Genomic DNA, 15,139 nt, shown 5'->3' with positions numbered 1-15,139 from the left:
CCACATTTTCATCTTCTCTGAAAAACTAGATCTAGCAACACCGGGCCCACATTTCTGCCTGGGCACGATTAGCTGGAGCCAAATAGCAGCTGTTCTCTCCAGTTTGCCACAATCCCCACTGTTCCCTAATGCCCATTCTGGGCCCACTTCACTGTGTTACCTTCCTGTTTCTGCTGATCTTGGTGTCTGTGACTCACAGGTCAGAGTGGGGAACCCTCAGACTGTCTTTTTCTTCCTCAGCTTCAAACCAGTGGACTCAGCTTCTTATAGCACCCACTGTTTCCCCCTCTACTTCCCAAGGCCCAGGAAACTCCAAAGGCCCAAATTGAGACACCACAGGCTCTGCCTCCCTCATGCCCTCACTCACTGCAGGATGCCGATGTAGTCTTCCACTGTGGCCGGGTGAGCCGACTGCCAGTTCTTCTTGAACCCGACCACCAGAATGTTGGGTTTCATCCTCCCGAGACCTGCAGCCTGCCGTGGGTGGGGGGGGGGAGGGGATGAGGTGAGGAACCAGGCCACAGGCCCCACGGGGCTCTGTTCTGTGACTAGGGTGGGGCTCCATCTCAGCCCCAGCTGTCCTCTCTGCCATGTCATGGGGGCTTAGGAAACACATCTGCCAGTTCAGGGTCCTGTCTGCCTGGACACACCCACGAGAAAGGTGAAGCTACAGCCAGAGTTATTCCCCTGCGGCCTCTCCAAGCCGGGGCCAGCGGCTGGACTGTCCCATAAGTTCTGGATTATCCCAGCTCCAGCTTCTCTAGTAAATTATTTCTTATAACAAGGGACTTGAATTTGGATGTCAAGCTTGGAGTATTCCTGGGTCATCTAATTCTTACATCTTTTATATTTCTCTTTTTTTTATGTTAAAATTTTTTTTTTACTTTTTGAGGTGAAACTTACGTAACAGAAAATCAACCATTTAAAAGTGTATAATTCAGTGGTGCTTAGTATACTTAAAATATTGTGCAATCATAACTTCGACCTACTCTCCAAATATTTTTATAATCCCAAAAGGAGACCTCGTATGCTCTTTTTTCTAATTTTGAGAAATACTGAAAAGGATTCCCCTATGTTGACTCAGAATTAACAACTGTTATTTTATTCATGCATCCCATTACAAATGAAAAAACTGAACAGTAAAATGAATTGCCCAGTGGAATGTTCTAGAACTTGATCTGACTGGTGGTTTCACAGCACTGAGCAGTGTCTGCATATGTAAACATTTATCAAACTATACACTATTTCAGTTTGCTGTGTAAAATTATATCTCAAAAAAACCAAAATCACAAAATGTGTCATCAGCTCCCACAGGCCTCCAAAGCAGTTTCCCCAGGCCCTGGGCACTTTGAGAAAGTGCCCTGAATCAGCACATCTGGAAAGGCAAGAAAGGCGGTACTCCTGTTGCAGCAAAAGGGGCTTTAACTAGCCCCTCACGGCATCCCGCCTTCCAGGTCGTCACACCAACTAAGTTCTGTGAGGAAGCCCCGGGCCCGCGCACCTGCATGAGAATCTGGACACCACTGCGGAGGTCCTCAGCGATGACGTCGGAGTAGAAGGCCTTGATCTTCCTCTTGTTCAGCCACTTGGTGTGCCCGTTGGCGATGAGCCGGAGCTCAGGCATCCTCTGTTTGCGGGGTCCCTGTGGGTGACAGGGGCAGGTGACATCAGGGGTGGCCTTCACCCTCTGGCCTGGGACTCAGCCCCTCTCCTGCCCCGGAGGCTGTCCCCTGAGCTCATTGCTGGTTCTCCTTTATGGAATTAGGGGAGAAAAAGCAGAGGAGGAGGGAGAGGGAGGGGTGGAAGGAAGATGGAAGGAGCAGGTGAGAGGCAGGACAGTGTGGGCAAGCCAGGGAGAGGGATGGGGAGGGAGAGAACCTGCTCTGGGCACCACAGCCCCTCCTGCTGCCCCCGGGGGTGGACCTGGTGCCCAGGGGCTCCTCCAGGAGTACAGCCCCGCCCCCCTGCAGGGGGCACTCACAATGAGCACGTGGCCGCAGATCATCAAGCTGAGATTCCGGGTGAAGGTGCCCACGAAGTCCACCAGGGCCGGGCGGAAGTTGGGGGGCCCCGTGAGCACCAGGCACTGGGGGCTGAGGAGGGGCAGGGAAAAGGGTGTGAGCCGTCAGGACAGAGCTGGGGGTCTGGATGCCAAATACAGGTGCCCCTGGAGTTCCACCACCTCCCAGGACTCCCTTCCTAGGACAGGTGAACCACCCTGTGGTCTTCCCGTCTATGATTCCTCTCCAGCTCTCTTGGTGGCCACCACACCGGGTGCCCCTTTTCCTTCCTGCTCAGGCCACCAAATGCTGCATGTGGGCAAACCACCATCTTGCTGCTCCATCTTGTGCTCCTGCCCCGCCCAGCCCAGCAGGATGTGAAAAGAATAAAGACTGGGAGTGGGGAGGCCCATCACTTATGAGATCACTGCGCCACTGGGTGGGTGAGTCAGCCTCTGGGTCAAGAGGCAGCCAAGGGCCATGGTCAAGGGTCACTACCAGACTCAGCTGGAGCCAGACAAAATGGGCCACTCACCAGCTGTGTGACCTGGCACCAGTTATTTAACCTCTCTGGGCCTCAGTGTTCTCACCTGTGAATGTGGTTAGTAACTTCATGTACCTCAGAGGGTTGTGGTGAGGCTACGTAAGGCACTTTGAGCGGTAATGCAACATAGATACATCCGATTATTAACATGGTGATCTGATGGAAAGGGGGTCCTGGGTGCACACTTTTCCTCACTAAAGAGGGGAATCAGCTTCGAAGAATACTCGGGAGAGGCTCATCCCAGTCAGTCTCATGATCACAACACCAGAGCACCCTCACAAACACAGGTGGCCCTGTGTATCCACATCCACAGATTCAACCGAGGGTGGTGGCTGAATCTGTGGATGTGGAACCATGGGTACTGAGGGCCAGCTATGCTAGGCTTTTTATGTAAGGGACTTCAGCATCTGAGGATACTGGTATCTGGGGGGTGGGGGTGGGGAGGTGGGGCTGGAACTAATTCCCCGCAGATACCGAGGGACGACTGTATTGTCCTTTGTGTTTGTATTGCCCAGAGCATATTCCGCTGTGGAAACTTAGGTACAGAGAAGTCACTAGACTTGCTTGGTCCCCATTGGGCAGTGTCAGCCCCAGTCTCCTGACTGCTGGGCAGTGCTCCTCCACCCTGTTTCCTCTCTGTGAGGGGGCCGTGCCCACCATGAGTCTGCCGGTCAGGTGACAGGCCTTGGCCTGGAGCGTCCCGGAGCACGGTCACGGCCAGCCCTGCCTCCCAGGCATCCGCAAGGCTGCACTCACCGATAGTTCTTGATGTGGTCCTCCACCTCGTTGAGACCCACCGAGTAGCTCAGGGCCAGGTTGTAGGAGCCAGCCTGTACCGAGGAGCCCCAGTTCACCTCTGAGGGGCGTGTGCAAGGTTAGACGTCATGGGAGAAACCAGACATACATATGTTGACCTTCTTCAGGAACCGAGCACCGTGGGAGCAGGTAGACAGCCTGTAGATCTGTTCCTAACGTTTGCACATGCAATATGGCTACACGTTTAAAAGTTATGCATCAAGCTAATGACTCTACAAAACATTCTCCTCCCTTGACGAAAAGATCTTCACAATGACCTGGAAGGCCGGGTTCTACTTTACAGCGCTGGGCTGTCCCGGCATTCTGCATCCCACCCCCAGACTGCTGTCACCCTGGGATCCTTGCCTGCATGCGTGTAGACATCCCTGCCCACACGTCCAGGCTTGGGCTGGCTGCCCTTCAGTCAGGCAGCCCTCGGTCTGGTGTGCACACCAGTGGGCCGGCCACTCTCAGGAGGATGGACCTGGGCAGGCAATGTCAGGCCCTGCGTGTCCGGGGGGGCGGTCTAGTAGTAGAGGTGTGGGCTCTGAGTGGGCACACTCCCGGGGGCTCCTCAACCCGTGGGAAGGGATGAGGCTGGAGCACCAGAGGGGGGCCCTTGAGAGCACAGTGCCTGAGGCAGGCCCTCCGGCTGAGCTGACAGGCAGGACGGCTTGGCAGCCTCAGGGCGAGAAGGGACGCGTGACCCCCTGGGCAGCCTGTGACCGCACACCTGGCTTCTTGTAGATCACATAGAGCAGGAGGAAGAGGACCACACCGATGGCGATGAGGGCCGCCCACCAGGTGAGAAGGAACATGATGACCACGGAGATGATCGCCCCAAACAGCGCCGCCCACTTGCTGTAGTATCGGAATGAGGGTCTCCACCCTGGGCGGGGGGCACAGGGCAGGACGTACGCTCAGTACTCCGGAGCCTCCTCCTGGGCCAGCATAGCTGGGCAGGGCCTGGGTGGCAATGCCCGCAGTGCCCAGGGCTGGGGTCCCAGTCTGTGCCCGCCCCCCAACCCTGCTTCCTGGAGCTGGGCTTGGAGGCTCTGGTAGGGCCACACAACTGCCTTGGCTGGCATCCTGCCATGTGAACAGGCTACACCAAGGGGGAGGTGTCCAGCTCTGGCCAAATACGGCCACAGGACATCCAACGTCACAGCAGTGCTGGTTTCCAGGGCTCACACAGAGCCGAGGGGGTGAGATGGAGGGGAAGGACATGATTCTGCCTAGCCCCACACCTGCAGGCCATGCCAGGGCCGCCACTAGTGACAGCCGCTCCACGGCACAGCTCCAGGGCACCATGGTCCATGGTCTAGGGAAAAGGTGGCCCCAGCACCAGCCCATCGGCGATTTGGGGCTAACTAGAAAAAGTCTTCCTTGAGACTCTTTACTGCCATCTGCCAGAAAATTTTCATAATAAACATAAAAATCTATAACATCTATGAGTGGCGTCCCCTGGAGTTGGGCAACGTGCAACCTGCAGCCACCCCGTCTGTGACTGACGATTTTGTTCCCTCTCTGGGGAATCAGACTCCTGACTCCCTCAAAACTGGTGTAGGAAGGCACTAACTAGTAAAGTCTCTGCATACTGTAAACAGTGCATGAATCCATGTATAGTGTACACTGTAAGTGCTTGATAAAGGATAGCTGTTATTACTGTTATTATATGAATGGTCACTTTAATTGATTTCAATTTGAGAGGTGACCTTGGTTTGCCCACCTGCATCCATGCCTTCCACTCCCCGCTCCATACTCCAGCCCCAGGTGCCTCCCCCCATGAAGGGGGAGGGTCTTGCTTACCGGGTGAGTTGGTGATGGAGGCGTGGAAGCAGCTGAAGTTGATGAGGGCATAGGAGCACAGGAAGAAGTTGGAGATGATGGGGGCGATGGTGTTGAGCTCAGCTTCAGGGACCCAAGGGAGAGAGGAAACAGTCTACTGGGCAACTCCACCAAGGAGTCCTTGGTACCCTCCCTCTCAGGATAAGGGGACCCCAAATGGGCCACCGAGGCTCAGTGAGTCTCAACTTTCTCATCTGTGAAATGGGTCCGTCATTTTGTGAATCTCAAAGTCCAGTGTTTTGTAAACTGTAAACTGCCGGCTCTAAAGAGGATGGAGAGCAGTGTGAGGGTAGATCCCATCAGGCTACGCGATGGCCAAGGACAGTGGCTATCACACTTCTTTGTGTGACCACAAATTACAGTAAGAAATACATTTTACAGTGTGATCCAAGACACATGTTCTCTGTTTTCTGAAACCTTGAGACTGTATCGCAGTTCCACCCACAATGGAAACCCACTCAAGAACCGGCTCCTTCCCTTCCCTGTCTCACGAGCCCCTGCCCTGCTGCAACCCCTGGCATCCCTAGACACACTTTTGCATGTGAATCCTTGTCTCAGGGCCTGCTTCTGTGGATCCCAAAACAAGAAAAACAACTCTTATGTGCCAGGCCTTCTGTACATGAGTCCTTTGAATTAGCACAAGAGCCTTGCCCCAGAGCATTTGAGATCGTGATCCTCCATCTGAGGTACAGTCAGAACCACCCAGATAAAATGACATCGAACCCGAGGCAGGGGTGGACGGCAGGGTGAGCAGAAAACATCCAGGAACATCTGGGAATGCCAGGCCTGACTAGGTGTTTCCATTCCCTGCTTGTGGCCCTGCTGCCTCTTCATCTGGTGCAGGATCCAGGAGTATCTAGTGTCCAGAAAGGTTCCCTTGAGTGGAAGTGGCTAGACCATTGGGTTATGTCTCATGGCTTGGTGACGCCAGCCTAAGTATTAGAGCAGGGATTCAGCTGTGGCAGGAAGGTGCCCCCCCAGCCTGGGAAGGTTCACCAACAGCTGATCCTGACCCCATTCCTGCATAGGGAGCAGGAACCAGGGGTCATCATGCCAAGGCACGGCGATTGCCCTTGCTTGGTAGGGCCACCTCTCTCCTAGCAAGTTCTGCCTCGTTGGCTAAGTAAATCAGGAAGTACTGGGGAGTGTGCACACATGAGTGTGTGCGTATGTGAATGCATGTGTGTGTATGTGTGTGTGTGTGTGTGTGTGTGTGTGTGTGTGATATATACACATGGTCTCTTCCTGCCCATCTGTGACACACCCTCTATGCATCATTACTCCCATTTTTCAGATGAGGAAACAGAGGCTCTAGGAGGTGAAGTGATTTTTTCCAAGGTCACACAATTGGCATATGGCAAAGCCAGGATAGAAAGTCAATCTAACTAACTGATTAACTGGAATCTTTCTCCTAAGGCAACCCCTACCTTGGAGCCCAAGGGATCCAGCAGCTCAAGGTCTGAGAAATGAGGTTGGTCTAGGTTCTATACCTACAGAGATAGTGATCCAGCTGTTTGTACCAGCTCCCGAGGAGGAGTCAGTCAGCTTGTCCTGTGCTCCCAATGTGCTCCTGGGGGCTAGTTCAGACCTGGGGAGGGAGGTCCCGGCTGCCAGGACACAGGAATGCAGAGCCAGGGAAAGCATGTCGGGCCCTGTCCCCATGGCCCTCACGGCTGGCCGGGAGAGGTGGCAGCCCTGCGTACCATGTGGCCACTCACCGATGATGATGAAGGCCACAGCAATGGCATAGGCCAGCAGGTAGCCACGCACTGGCTCATTGTTCTTGCCATAGCCTTTGCCGAAGAAGCCGATCAGCGGGTACAGCTGGTCTCTGCACAGGCACTGTGGGCACAGGACGACGGGCTCACCCCCTGGCCGGGACCTGCCCCATCCCCTCCCCTGTGGCCACCTGGACCCCAGGCCCTGCTTGCTCTCTCCGTGACCTCAGCAGGGCACTTCCTGAACTGGGTCCCGGCTTCTGTCTTTTGAAAGGGGACAGATCTCCTGCCCTCCCCACCTCACCACGAAGACTGAAAGGGCAAAAGGGGCTGATCACATCAGAGGGAAACTGGGAGGGGGTTGCAAACGGGGTGCCAGGCTGCACAGAGGGAGTGAGGGGTGGGAAAGGCAGCTGCTCTTCAAAGCTCGGCACAGGAAGGGGCTGCTTCCTGCAAGCGTTTGCTTTACTAGCTCCTTTTCCTTCAGTCTAGACACCGGGTCATATGACTCCTCCAGGCCTTTGTGGCAGTCACCTGGGGCCCCCTGCACCTGGCCTCCTAGACACTCCCGCCCCTTTCCACAGCCTCACCTGGAAAACTTTGGCGGCAGAGACGAGACAGGCCAGGGCTGAGGAGAGGGTGGCCCCAAAGATGCCGGCCGTGATCAGGGGTGCGAAGCCCGACACCATGCTCATGGTCTGCAAGGACATGGGGTTCGGGCCCCCATGGTGAGGGGTGGGGTCCAGAGCCCCCACCCTGGGCACCCCAGTCCCCGCTGCAGGCAGGGGTTGAGTCTGGGAGCTGCCACCTGAGTCTGCAACCCTCACTGGGGACCCAGTGCCCGCCACGGCAAAAACTGGGCCCAGGCCCCTACTTGAAGCTCTTTTCCCAAGCCTGGGGCCAGCCCCCCAAACCTTGTCTACCCCAGCCCAGTCCAGCCTCCACCCGGCCCTCCCTGCCTCTGGCAGGGCCGCGCGTACCTGGTAGTGGTTGATGAGGCCGTAGCGGCAGCTGTGCTGCTGGGAGCACTCAGTAAAGTTCCAGCCGTAGCCACAGGCCAGCCCCTCGCAGGCGCCTGAGCCGGGGGTCACCGTGTCATTCAGGATCCCGGAGGCATCTCGAACCACACAGGAGCCTGAGGAGGAAGGAGGGCGTGGGGAGGCCTCCTTTCCCTCCTCTCCCCTCCCCTCCCCTCCCCACCCCGAAAACGCCAGACGCTTCTGCAGAGGGCGACATGCTGCTGATGGGCCAGCTCTTCCTTTACTTTATGATAATAATGATGATGATGATGACGACGACAATGAGTTTAGCTACCATGCAGGAGCACCTCCGATGTGCCAGGTCCTGTGTTAAGGACTTTAAACGCTCTGGGGAAACAGGTATTACTACTACTTTTATTGTCATTGCCATTCTACAGAGGCACAGGGAGCTTAAGTGACCTGAGGTCACAGTGTCCTCCTTAAAATGGAGAACCGGATCTCAGGCCCTAAGTGGCTAGGACCTGGGCCACGTCCCTTGGCCACCTGCGAGCAGCTCTCCCCACGATGTGGCTATTGGGAGCAAGAGCATGTGTGAGGATCTCAGTGAGAGGCGAGTGTCAGCAGCCCAGGCCTGGTCCACAGCCCACCTCTACCACTCAGGCTCTGTGACCTTGGGCAGGTCGCTTAACCTCGCTAAGCCCTTGTTTTCTCCTCCGTCAAGTGGCAGAAATGATAGTGCCCAGATTAAATGCAATAAGGCATGTAAAGGGCTGGGCACGTGGTGATAAGTCAGTTGCTAGAGTCATCTTCCTCCTCCTCCTCCTCATTGTTTTGATCATTATTCCTGGAGTTGGAACATGACTTTTCCTATAGGATTTTCATACCATGGAATCTGTAACCTGAGGTTTGAAGGGACCAGAGGAGCCTGGGGTGATCCCCCATCTCCACCACAAACTACCCCCCAAGGGGCCCCCCAAATAAAGTTCGAGGCTCCACTTCCTGGGGGTGCCATGTCCTCCTGGCCCAGCCATCCTTGTTAGAGAGCCAGGAGGCACCCTGTGACCCCTCCAGGGTCTGGGTCGGCAGCTTACCAATGGTGGCCGAGATGGCTAGGTAGGAAATGGTGGTCCAGAAAATGGCCATGAGCGTTCCCTTGGGGATGGCTATAGCAGGGTCCTGGAGGAGGGAGGGAGAGAGGGCATCAGGCAGCCCCTGGGCCTCCTCCCAGGCCCTGTCCTTGTCAGGCTGAGGGTGGGGCAGCAAACACTGACCTTGACCCACCAGAACCCCCTTCCCCAGGGCACTGAGAGGAAGGCACCTCGAGATTGAGGACCCACAGAGGGGGACAGGACAGAACCAAGGGGACGGCTGAGACCACATTCAGGGCCCTGGGAGCCCAAGGCAGAGAGAGGAACTCCAAGCAGCCCCAGGCCTGGTCCCCGAGGACACCTGGCTGACGCTTGCTCTGAGGGCTGTGAAGGGTGGGGTGAGGTGGAGGGCTCCCGAGTCAGCCTGCCTGGGGTCAAATCCAGGTGATCGCTGGGCAGCGTGCATGTCCTCCCGTGCTTCAGCCCCTCCAGCCTCACAGGGATGCTGGTGAAACCAATTAATCCTTGTCAAGCTCCTAGACCAGGGCCCAGCTCACCAGCTGGGCTCACTGCGTGCAGTCACTATTATGCACCAGTTGATTTGTCTGGTTCCACAGCAATCAATATATAGACAAGCCCCAAACTCTCTCCTTCCCCTTCGAGAAAGAACTCTGCTGGTGCTTTCCTGGCAGTAGTAGCCGACCTTCACATCCACGTCATGTGTTTCATTCTTCCAGGCACTTTCTCAAACATAGCTTCCTGAGAAGTGGCTGGTGGCGAAACTGAGGCCAGGGAGCTGTGAGCAAGGCCCAGCTCACTGAGCCCCAGCGGCTTGGTCCTGACCACACCAAGGTCCACAGCCTCAGGCCCCCCGGGGGTGCTGATCCTGGGTGGAGTAACGCAGGCTGGGATTTTTATGGCAAGTTTCCCATCCAGGCACAGACCCTAGCTTGGAGGCGAAGGTCACGTCAGTCATAGGAAGTAAATTCGTAAACCTGCCAGGCTTTTCTGGGCCGTTCTGCTCACCGCTCAGCTGGCAGGAAGAATCACAGGTGACAGAGCTTGGAGGGACCATAACACTGTTCAAATTCACTGGCAAGTCGAAGCAAAGCTGGCCATGGTCCAGCTCTCTGCCTCAGACACTCGGAGCCCTGTGCTGGAACCCATGGTCAATCTGTGATGACCAGGCCCTGAACCTGCCCTTAAGGAGCCCTGGCCCAAGTGGAGGAGGTACAGGTGGGATCCTGCCAACACAGGGCAGATGGTGCCCGCCACAGAGAGGATCACAGTGCACTGGGAAACAAGGTGGGGGAGACACTGCCAGGAACGCTGGAAGGCCTCAGGGTGGAGGGGACGATTTACGTGGCTCTGAAGGCACTGGGGTGGCAGGAAGGGTGCGGCGGGTCAGAGAGAAGTGGGAGCAGAGCTGGAGAGAGGCTGGAGGCTCTGGAGCACCCCAGGCTGCTGAGGTCTCTGCTCTGGGGGCCCTGCGACTATGGGCCAGCCAGCCCTGCCCTGAGTCCCTGGTCCCAAGGCCAACAGACCAGGTCAACCTCCCAGATCTCCTATGGTGGGTGGAATAGTGTCTCCCAAAATTCACATTTATCCAGAACCTCAGAATATGACCTCATTTGGGAATAGCATCTTTGCAAATGTAATTAGCTAAGATGAGGTCACACTGGATTAGGTGGGCCCTAAATCCAATGACTGGTGTCCTTGGAGAGGAGAGGACACACAGAGACACACAGAGGAAATAAGGCCACATGAAGACAGAGGTAGAGATTGGAGGGATGAAGCTACAAGCCAAGGAATGCTCAGGATTGTTGGAAGCTACCAGAAGCTGGAAGAGGCAAGGAAGTATTCTTCCCTAGAGCCTTCAGAGGGAGCATGGCTCTACTGACACCTTTTTTTGGACTTCTGGCTTCTAGAACTGTGTGAGAATAAATTTCCATTGTCGTCAGCCACCAAGTTTGTGGTAACGTGTTATAGCAGCCACAGGAAATGAATACACCAGGCTTCCATCCTACCCTCATGTCTCGGCATGAAATCTCAGAGCCCAACTCACAAATCAGGCATATCTGGGTCCACATCTTGCTTATCTCTTCCTGGCTGTGTGCCTGGGAACAAACCGTTTAACCTCTCTGAGCCTCAGTGTCTCTCCCCCGCTATCTGTGAAATAAGAAAGTAGCCTGGCATGTAGCCAGCACCTGTAAACATAAGCGGTTAGGGGTGGGGACTGTAACGCGACACAACCTGGGACAACACCAGCCTGGCACAGATCCCACGGCAGTCACTAGGAAGTCCCTTGTCTCTGAGCACCCATCCCCCGCATCAGCAAATTGAGTTAATAATGATTTTCTTGGCCTTAGCACAGGGTGGTTGTGAAGATTAAACCAACATGAGATCATGGTCACGAGACTGCTCTGTAAGCACTAAAGGGTTGGGGGATGTAAAGGATTAATAGTAACAATGACAACTTTGTCATCACCCCTTTAGGTCTCGGCTCACATGTCACCTTCTCAGGAGTCTCTGGTCACCTTGTGTAAATTCACACCATGCTTCTGCACCCCTGACCCAGGGATTGCCTCCCCACTTCTCTGCTTGATTTTTCTCTCCATCGCTCAACCACCATCAGGCAAAATACAGATTTTACTTATTTATTTGTTGATTGTCTCTCTCACTAGCATGTCAGCTCCATGAGGGCAGGAATTTGTGTCTCTTTTGTTTACTGCTGCATCCACAAGCCTCAAAGCAGGTGCTCAAAAAATATTGGTTGAATGATGGAGTTGTTGTGATAAAGTTGAGGTCTCTTTGTTTTAGAAACTTGAATTCCAGATCCTCTGACACCTGTGTGTGGGACCCTGGGCAAGCCCCTAACCCTCTCTGAGCTTGGTTTGCTCGTCTGTAACATGGGAGTGATGATGGTAGAAGCTTACAGCTGTCCCACAGATACTATTTTTAAAGAAGGAGGCACCGTGCCGGCCACATGGTAAAAATGACATTGACCTTGACAACCAGCCTTTAGCACTTCCTCTGGGCTGGGCACTGTTGTAAGCACTTTATGTAAATTAGCACGTTGAATCCTTGCTCCCTGCCCTGGGAAGCCAGGGCTGCGTGAGTCCCAGTTTACAGCTGGGGAAGCTGAGGTCCAGAGAGGTTTTAAGGGACTTGCATAAAGTCCCCATGAACGGGAGCTGCTCTTCGCTGAGGACTTACTGTCCCACTGGATGAGCAAGGGGCCAGATCTAGGAGAAAAGTGTCCCTTTAGGGCTTGAGGGCATTTAAGACAGAAGAAAATGCCTGCCCCTACCCCCAGCTCTGGGACAGCTGCCTGACCCTGATGCCTGCACACTGGGCCAGTTGGTAACCTAAGAAGCTTGATAAAGCATCTAGATAAATCCCCAGGCTATGATGATCTATAACGGGGCTGGGAGGGGAACCAGGCCACCTGAGCACAAGCCCGAGCTCTGCAGAGAACTCGGGACAGACAGACCAGGCCCCTGCTGGCTGCTCCCCAGAGAAGGGAGAGGAGCCGGGCAAACACAGCCTCCCTCCGATTTCCAGGTCCTGCTAGAGCCACGCTGCAACTCGAGATTGCCTCCAGTGCACAATTCTTAACTCATTTAAGAAAATGCATCAGGGAGCACCTTTCAAGCGGGACTGAGATGGAGGGTGAAGGTCCCCAGCACAAAGCCAGGCTTCTCACTGTTCATCCCCACTTGTGTACCAGCTCCTTTGATAACCTCCCTCTGGCAAAGATGCCGCTGGCTTTCTCGTCTCTCAGAGCCCAGCTTCAGCCCCACCTTCAGCCAGAAGTTTTGCTGGAGCCCCTGCCACCTCAGTCTGCACTTCTCCCCCACTTGTGCGCATTGTACTTCTGCTCTAACACTTCCCATTTGCCACATCCCACCACTGTTCACTCAACACACAGGCACCAAGCACCTAGCACGCGTCAGACCCTGAGCTGGGAATAGGGACATAGAGGTAGGCCCCAGTTCTCCAGATGCGGCGGGGCAGAGACATAAGTGGCCTGACATCACTAAATTAGAGGAACCAAGACTCTGACAGAAGGGCTGGGAGAGGTGTAAGGATGGAGGCTTTAATTTGCAGGAGGAACAGAACTTTACAAGGTAAAGAAATGAGGATGGCGAGTCCCAGGTAGAGAGCACAGCAGAGGCAAAGGTGTGGAGGGAGGGACAGGGCAACAGGGGCAAAGCAGTAGATCCTCAGGGCTGGGGCAGGGGTCATGGGAACAGCAACAGTTCCCATGGGGCTGGGGCCTCACATGCCGTGCCAAGGAGCCTGCCCGCATCAAGACGATGGAGAGCCCTGGGAGGATGTGCCCGATCCCGTCTGAGTTTTGGAAGGTCAAGCTGGGTCAGTCTTCCCCTTAGGCTGGGAGTCCCAGGATCGAGGGAGGAGACTAGCCCATGTGGGGGTGGCCCTCAAGGCCTAGAGTGCAGTGGTGCCAATCAACAGCCTCAGGATGGAGTGGGATGAATGGGATGGATTTGGGTTGGCTTGGATTGCGTCGCACAGAAGTTTAGAAGCTGTGGCCCTGGGGTCTCAGGGCTCCGCTCAGTGCCCAGTGGGACATCCTGGTAGGATAGGGCCAGGAGGCAGGAGGGCTGGGCGTCTTGCTCACCTTGAGGTCCCCGGAGATGTTGGCTCCCGCCAGGATGCCCGTGGCTGAAGGGAAGAAGATGGAAAACATTCCGAAGAAGCTGCCGTCCACGCCCCGCCAGTCAGGCACCAAGTTCTGGGCAAAAATGTCCGCTGGAAAAACAAGGCCTGAGTCAGGGCCTCCTGGAAGGCCTGGGCACCCTCTCTGGGCCCAGCCGGGCAGGCAGGAGGTTCCCATGGCAGCTCCTGGCTGTGGGGGTCAGGGGTGCCAGCCTCCCCATGTAACCGAGCAGGACCCTATGGGGCCTTCCCAGAATTGACCCCCACCCATGTCCTCTGCCTGCCTTTTGTCTGTAGATAAGCTTTAGTCAAAGAATACATTTAATCAGAGAAGTGAGAACATGCAGGAAGAAAACAGTCAAGCAAGACAAAATAATAGTAGCTTAACCATTAAACAAAGTCAAGGACTTTTAGTTCCTCCTCAAGGGCTATAGATAATATTCTGGGCCAGATCCTTTGAGCTGTTTTGCAGCTACTGAAACCCCCATCAGGTGGGAGAAGTTAACTGCGTGCTGCCCACAAGCACGTAGATCCCAGACCAGCTGGAACCAGAAGGCTGATGATGTTGACTCCCGATTACCTCACCACCAGCCAATCAGAAGAATGTCCACCAGCTGATCACACACCCCACACCCCCCCCTCCCTCACTCTATCTTTATAAACCTTTCCCTGAAAGCCATGGGGAGTCTGGGTCTTTTAAGCACTTGCTGCCCTGGACTCCTTGCTTGACCCTGAAATAAACGCTGCACTTTCCTTCACCACAACCCAGTGTCAGTAGATGGGCTTTACTGCACACGGGTAAGCGGACTCAAGTTTGGTTCGGTAACACCGGTGCCCACATAATGGGCCAGATTGGTGGGCAGACTGTCCCTGTCCCCAGAGCCACGGGCAGTGGCCCCAACCCGCACGTACCCCGGTAGCTGAAGAAGCCTTTGGAGGCCTTGTCCTCAGAGGGGGGGATCAGTGTCCCAACCAGGTAGTTGGCAAAAGAGACCATGATGACGAGGAAGAAGAGCACCTGGGCCTGGGAGGAAGGGAGCCTGGAGGTCAGACGGTCTGGCTCTGCCTGTTCAGGGAGCCCCAGCAGGGAAGAGCTTGCCCCAGGTCCCTTACTCTCTCATTCATTCATTCATTCACTCATTCAACACCCATTACTCCACAGGCTCTGTTCTAGGAGCTGGCGACATAGCAAGGCTCCTGTCTTGCTGATAAATAAGGAGGATGAATCTAGAGTAAGAACAGGGGGTGTCCCGGGGACTGGGTTGAGGCTACTTTAGCAGGGTGGCCTGAGAAGGTGTCTTCAAGGGTCCTGAAGGAGGAGGATAATGGAGCAGCAGAATGATGGGGGCATAAGCTTGGTGCATTCAAGGAACAGTGGGGAGGTGGTGGAGCTGGAGGTCAGAGCCAGGGGGCGAGAGGCGGGGCGGCCGGTGCCTGGGCTGTGCTGGTCAAGGCTGCCGGCTGTGGCCCAACATCTCTTCCC

General features: G+C 55.1%; 1 protein-coding gene across 2 annotated transcripts in view; it reads right to left on the bottom strand.

Annotated features, from left to right (window-relative positions):
• SLC12A3 (solute carrier family 12 member 3) overlaps positions 1-15,139 on the bottom strand; it is a 41,718-nt gene that overhangs the window by 17,073 nt on the left and 9,506 nt on the right. For both annotated transcript variants that reach the window (XM_060289752.1, XM_060289751.1), the window contains 12 exons: positions 14,569-14,680; positions 13,619-13,749; positions 8,977-9,061; positions 7,886-8,040; positions 7,496-7,603; positions 6,906-7,029; positions 5,149-5,250; positions 4,073-4,228; positions 3,301-3,400; positions 1,982-2,093; positions 1,502-1,642; positions 368-474 (listed from right to left, as the gene is read on the bottom strand). In XM_060289752.1, the coding sequence (XP_060145735.1) occupies positions 368-474; positions 1,502-1,642; positions 1,982-2,093; positions 3,301-3,400; positions 4,073-4,228; positions 5,149-5,250; positions 6,906-7,029; positions 7,496-7,603; positions 7,886-8,040; positions 8,977-9,061; positions 13,619-13,749; positions 14,569-14,680 (1,433 nt within the window). The remainder of the gene's footprint in view (positions 1-367; positions 475-1,501; positions 1,643-1,981; positions 2,094-3,300; positions 3,401-4,072; positions 4,229-5,148; positions 5,251-6,905; positions 7,030-7,495; positions 7,604-7,885; positions 8,041-8,976; positions 9,062-13,618; positions 13,750-14,568; positions 14,681-15,139) is intronic.

The sequence above is a fragment of the Globicephala melas genome, chromosome 19 (genome assembly GCF_963455315.2).
Source record: "Globicephala melas chromosome 19, mGloMel1.2, whole genome shotgun sequence".
NCBI lineage: Eukaryota > Metazoa > Chordata > Mammalia > Artiodactyla > Delphinidae > Globicephala > Globicephala melas.
The sequence above is the reverse complement of the archived record's forward strand: the minus strand, read 5'-3'. Positions and strand labels throughout refer to the sequence as shown.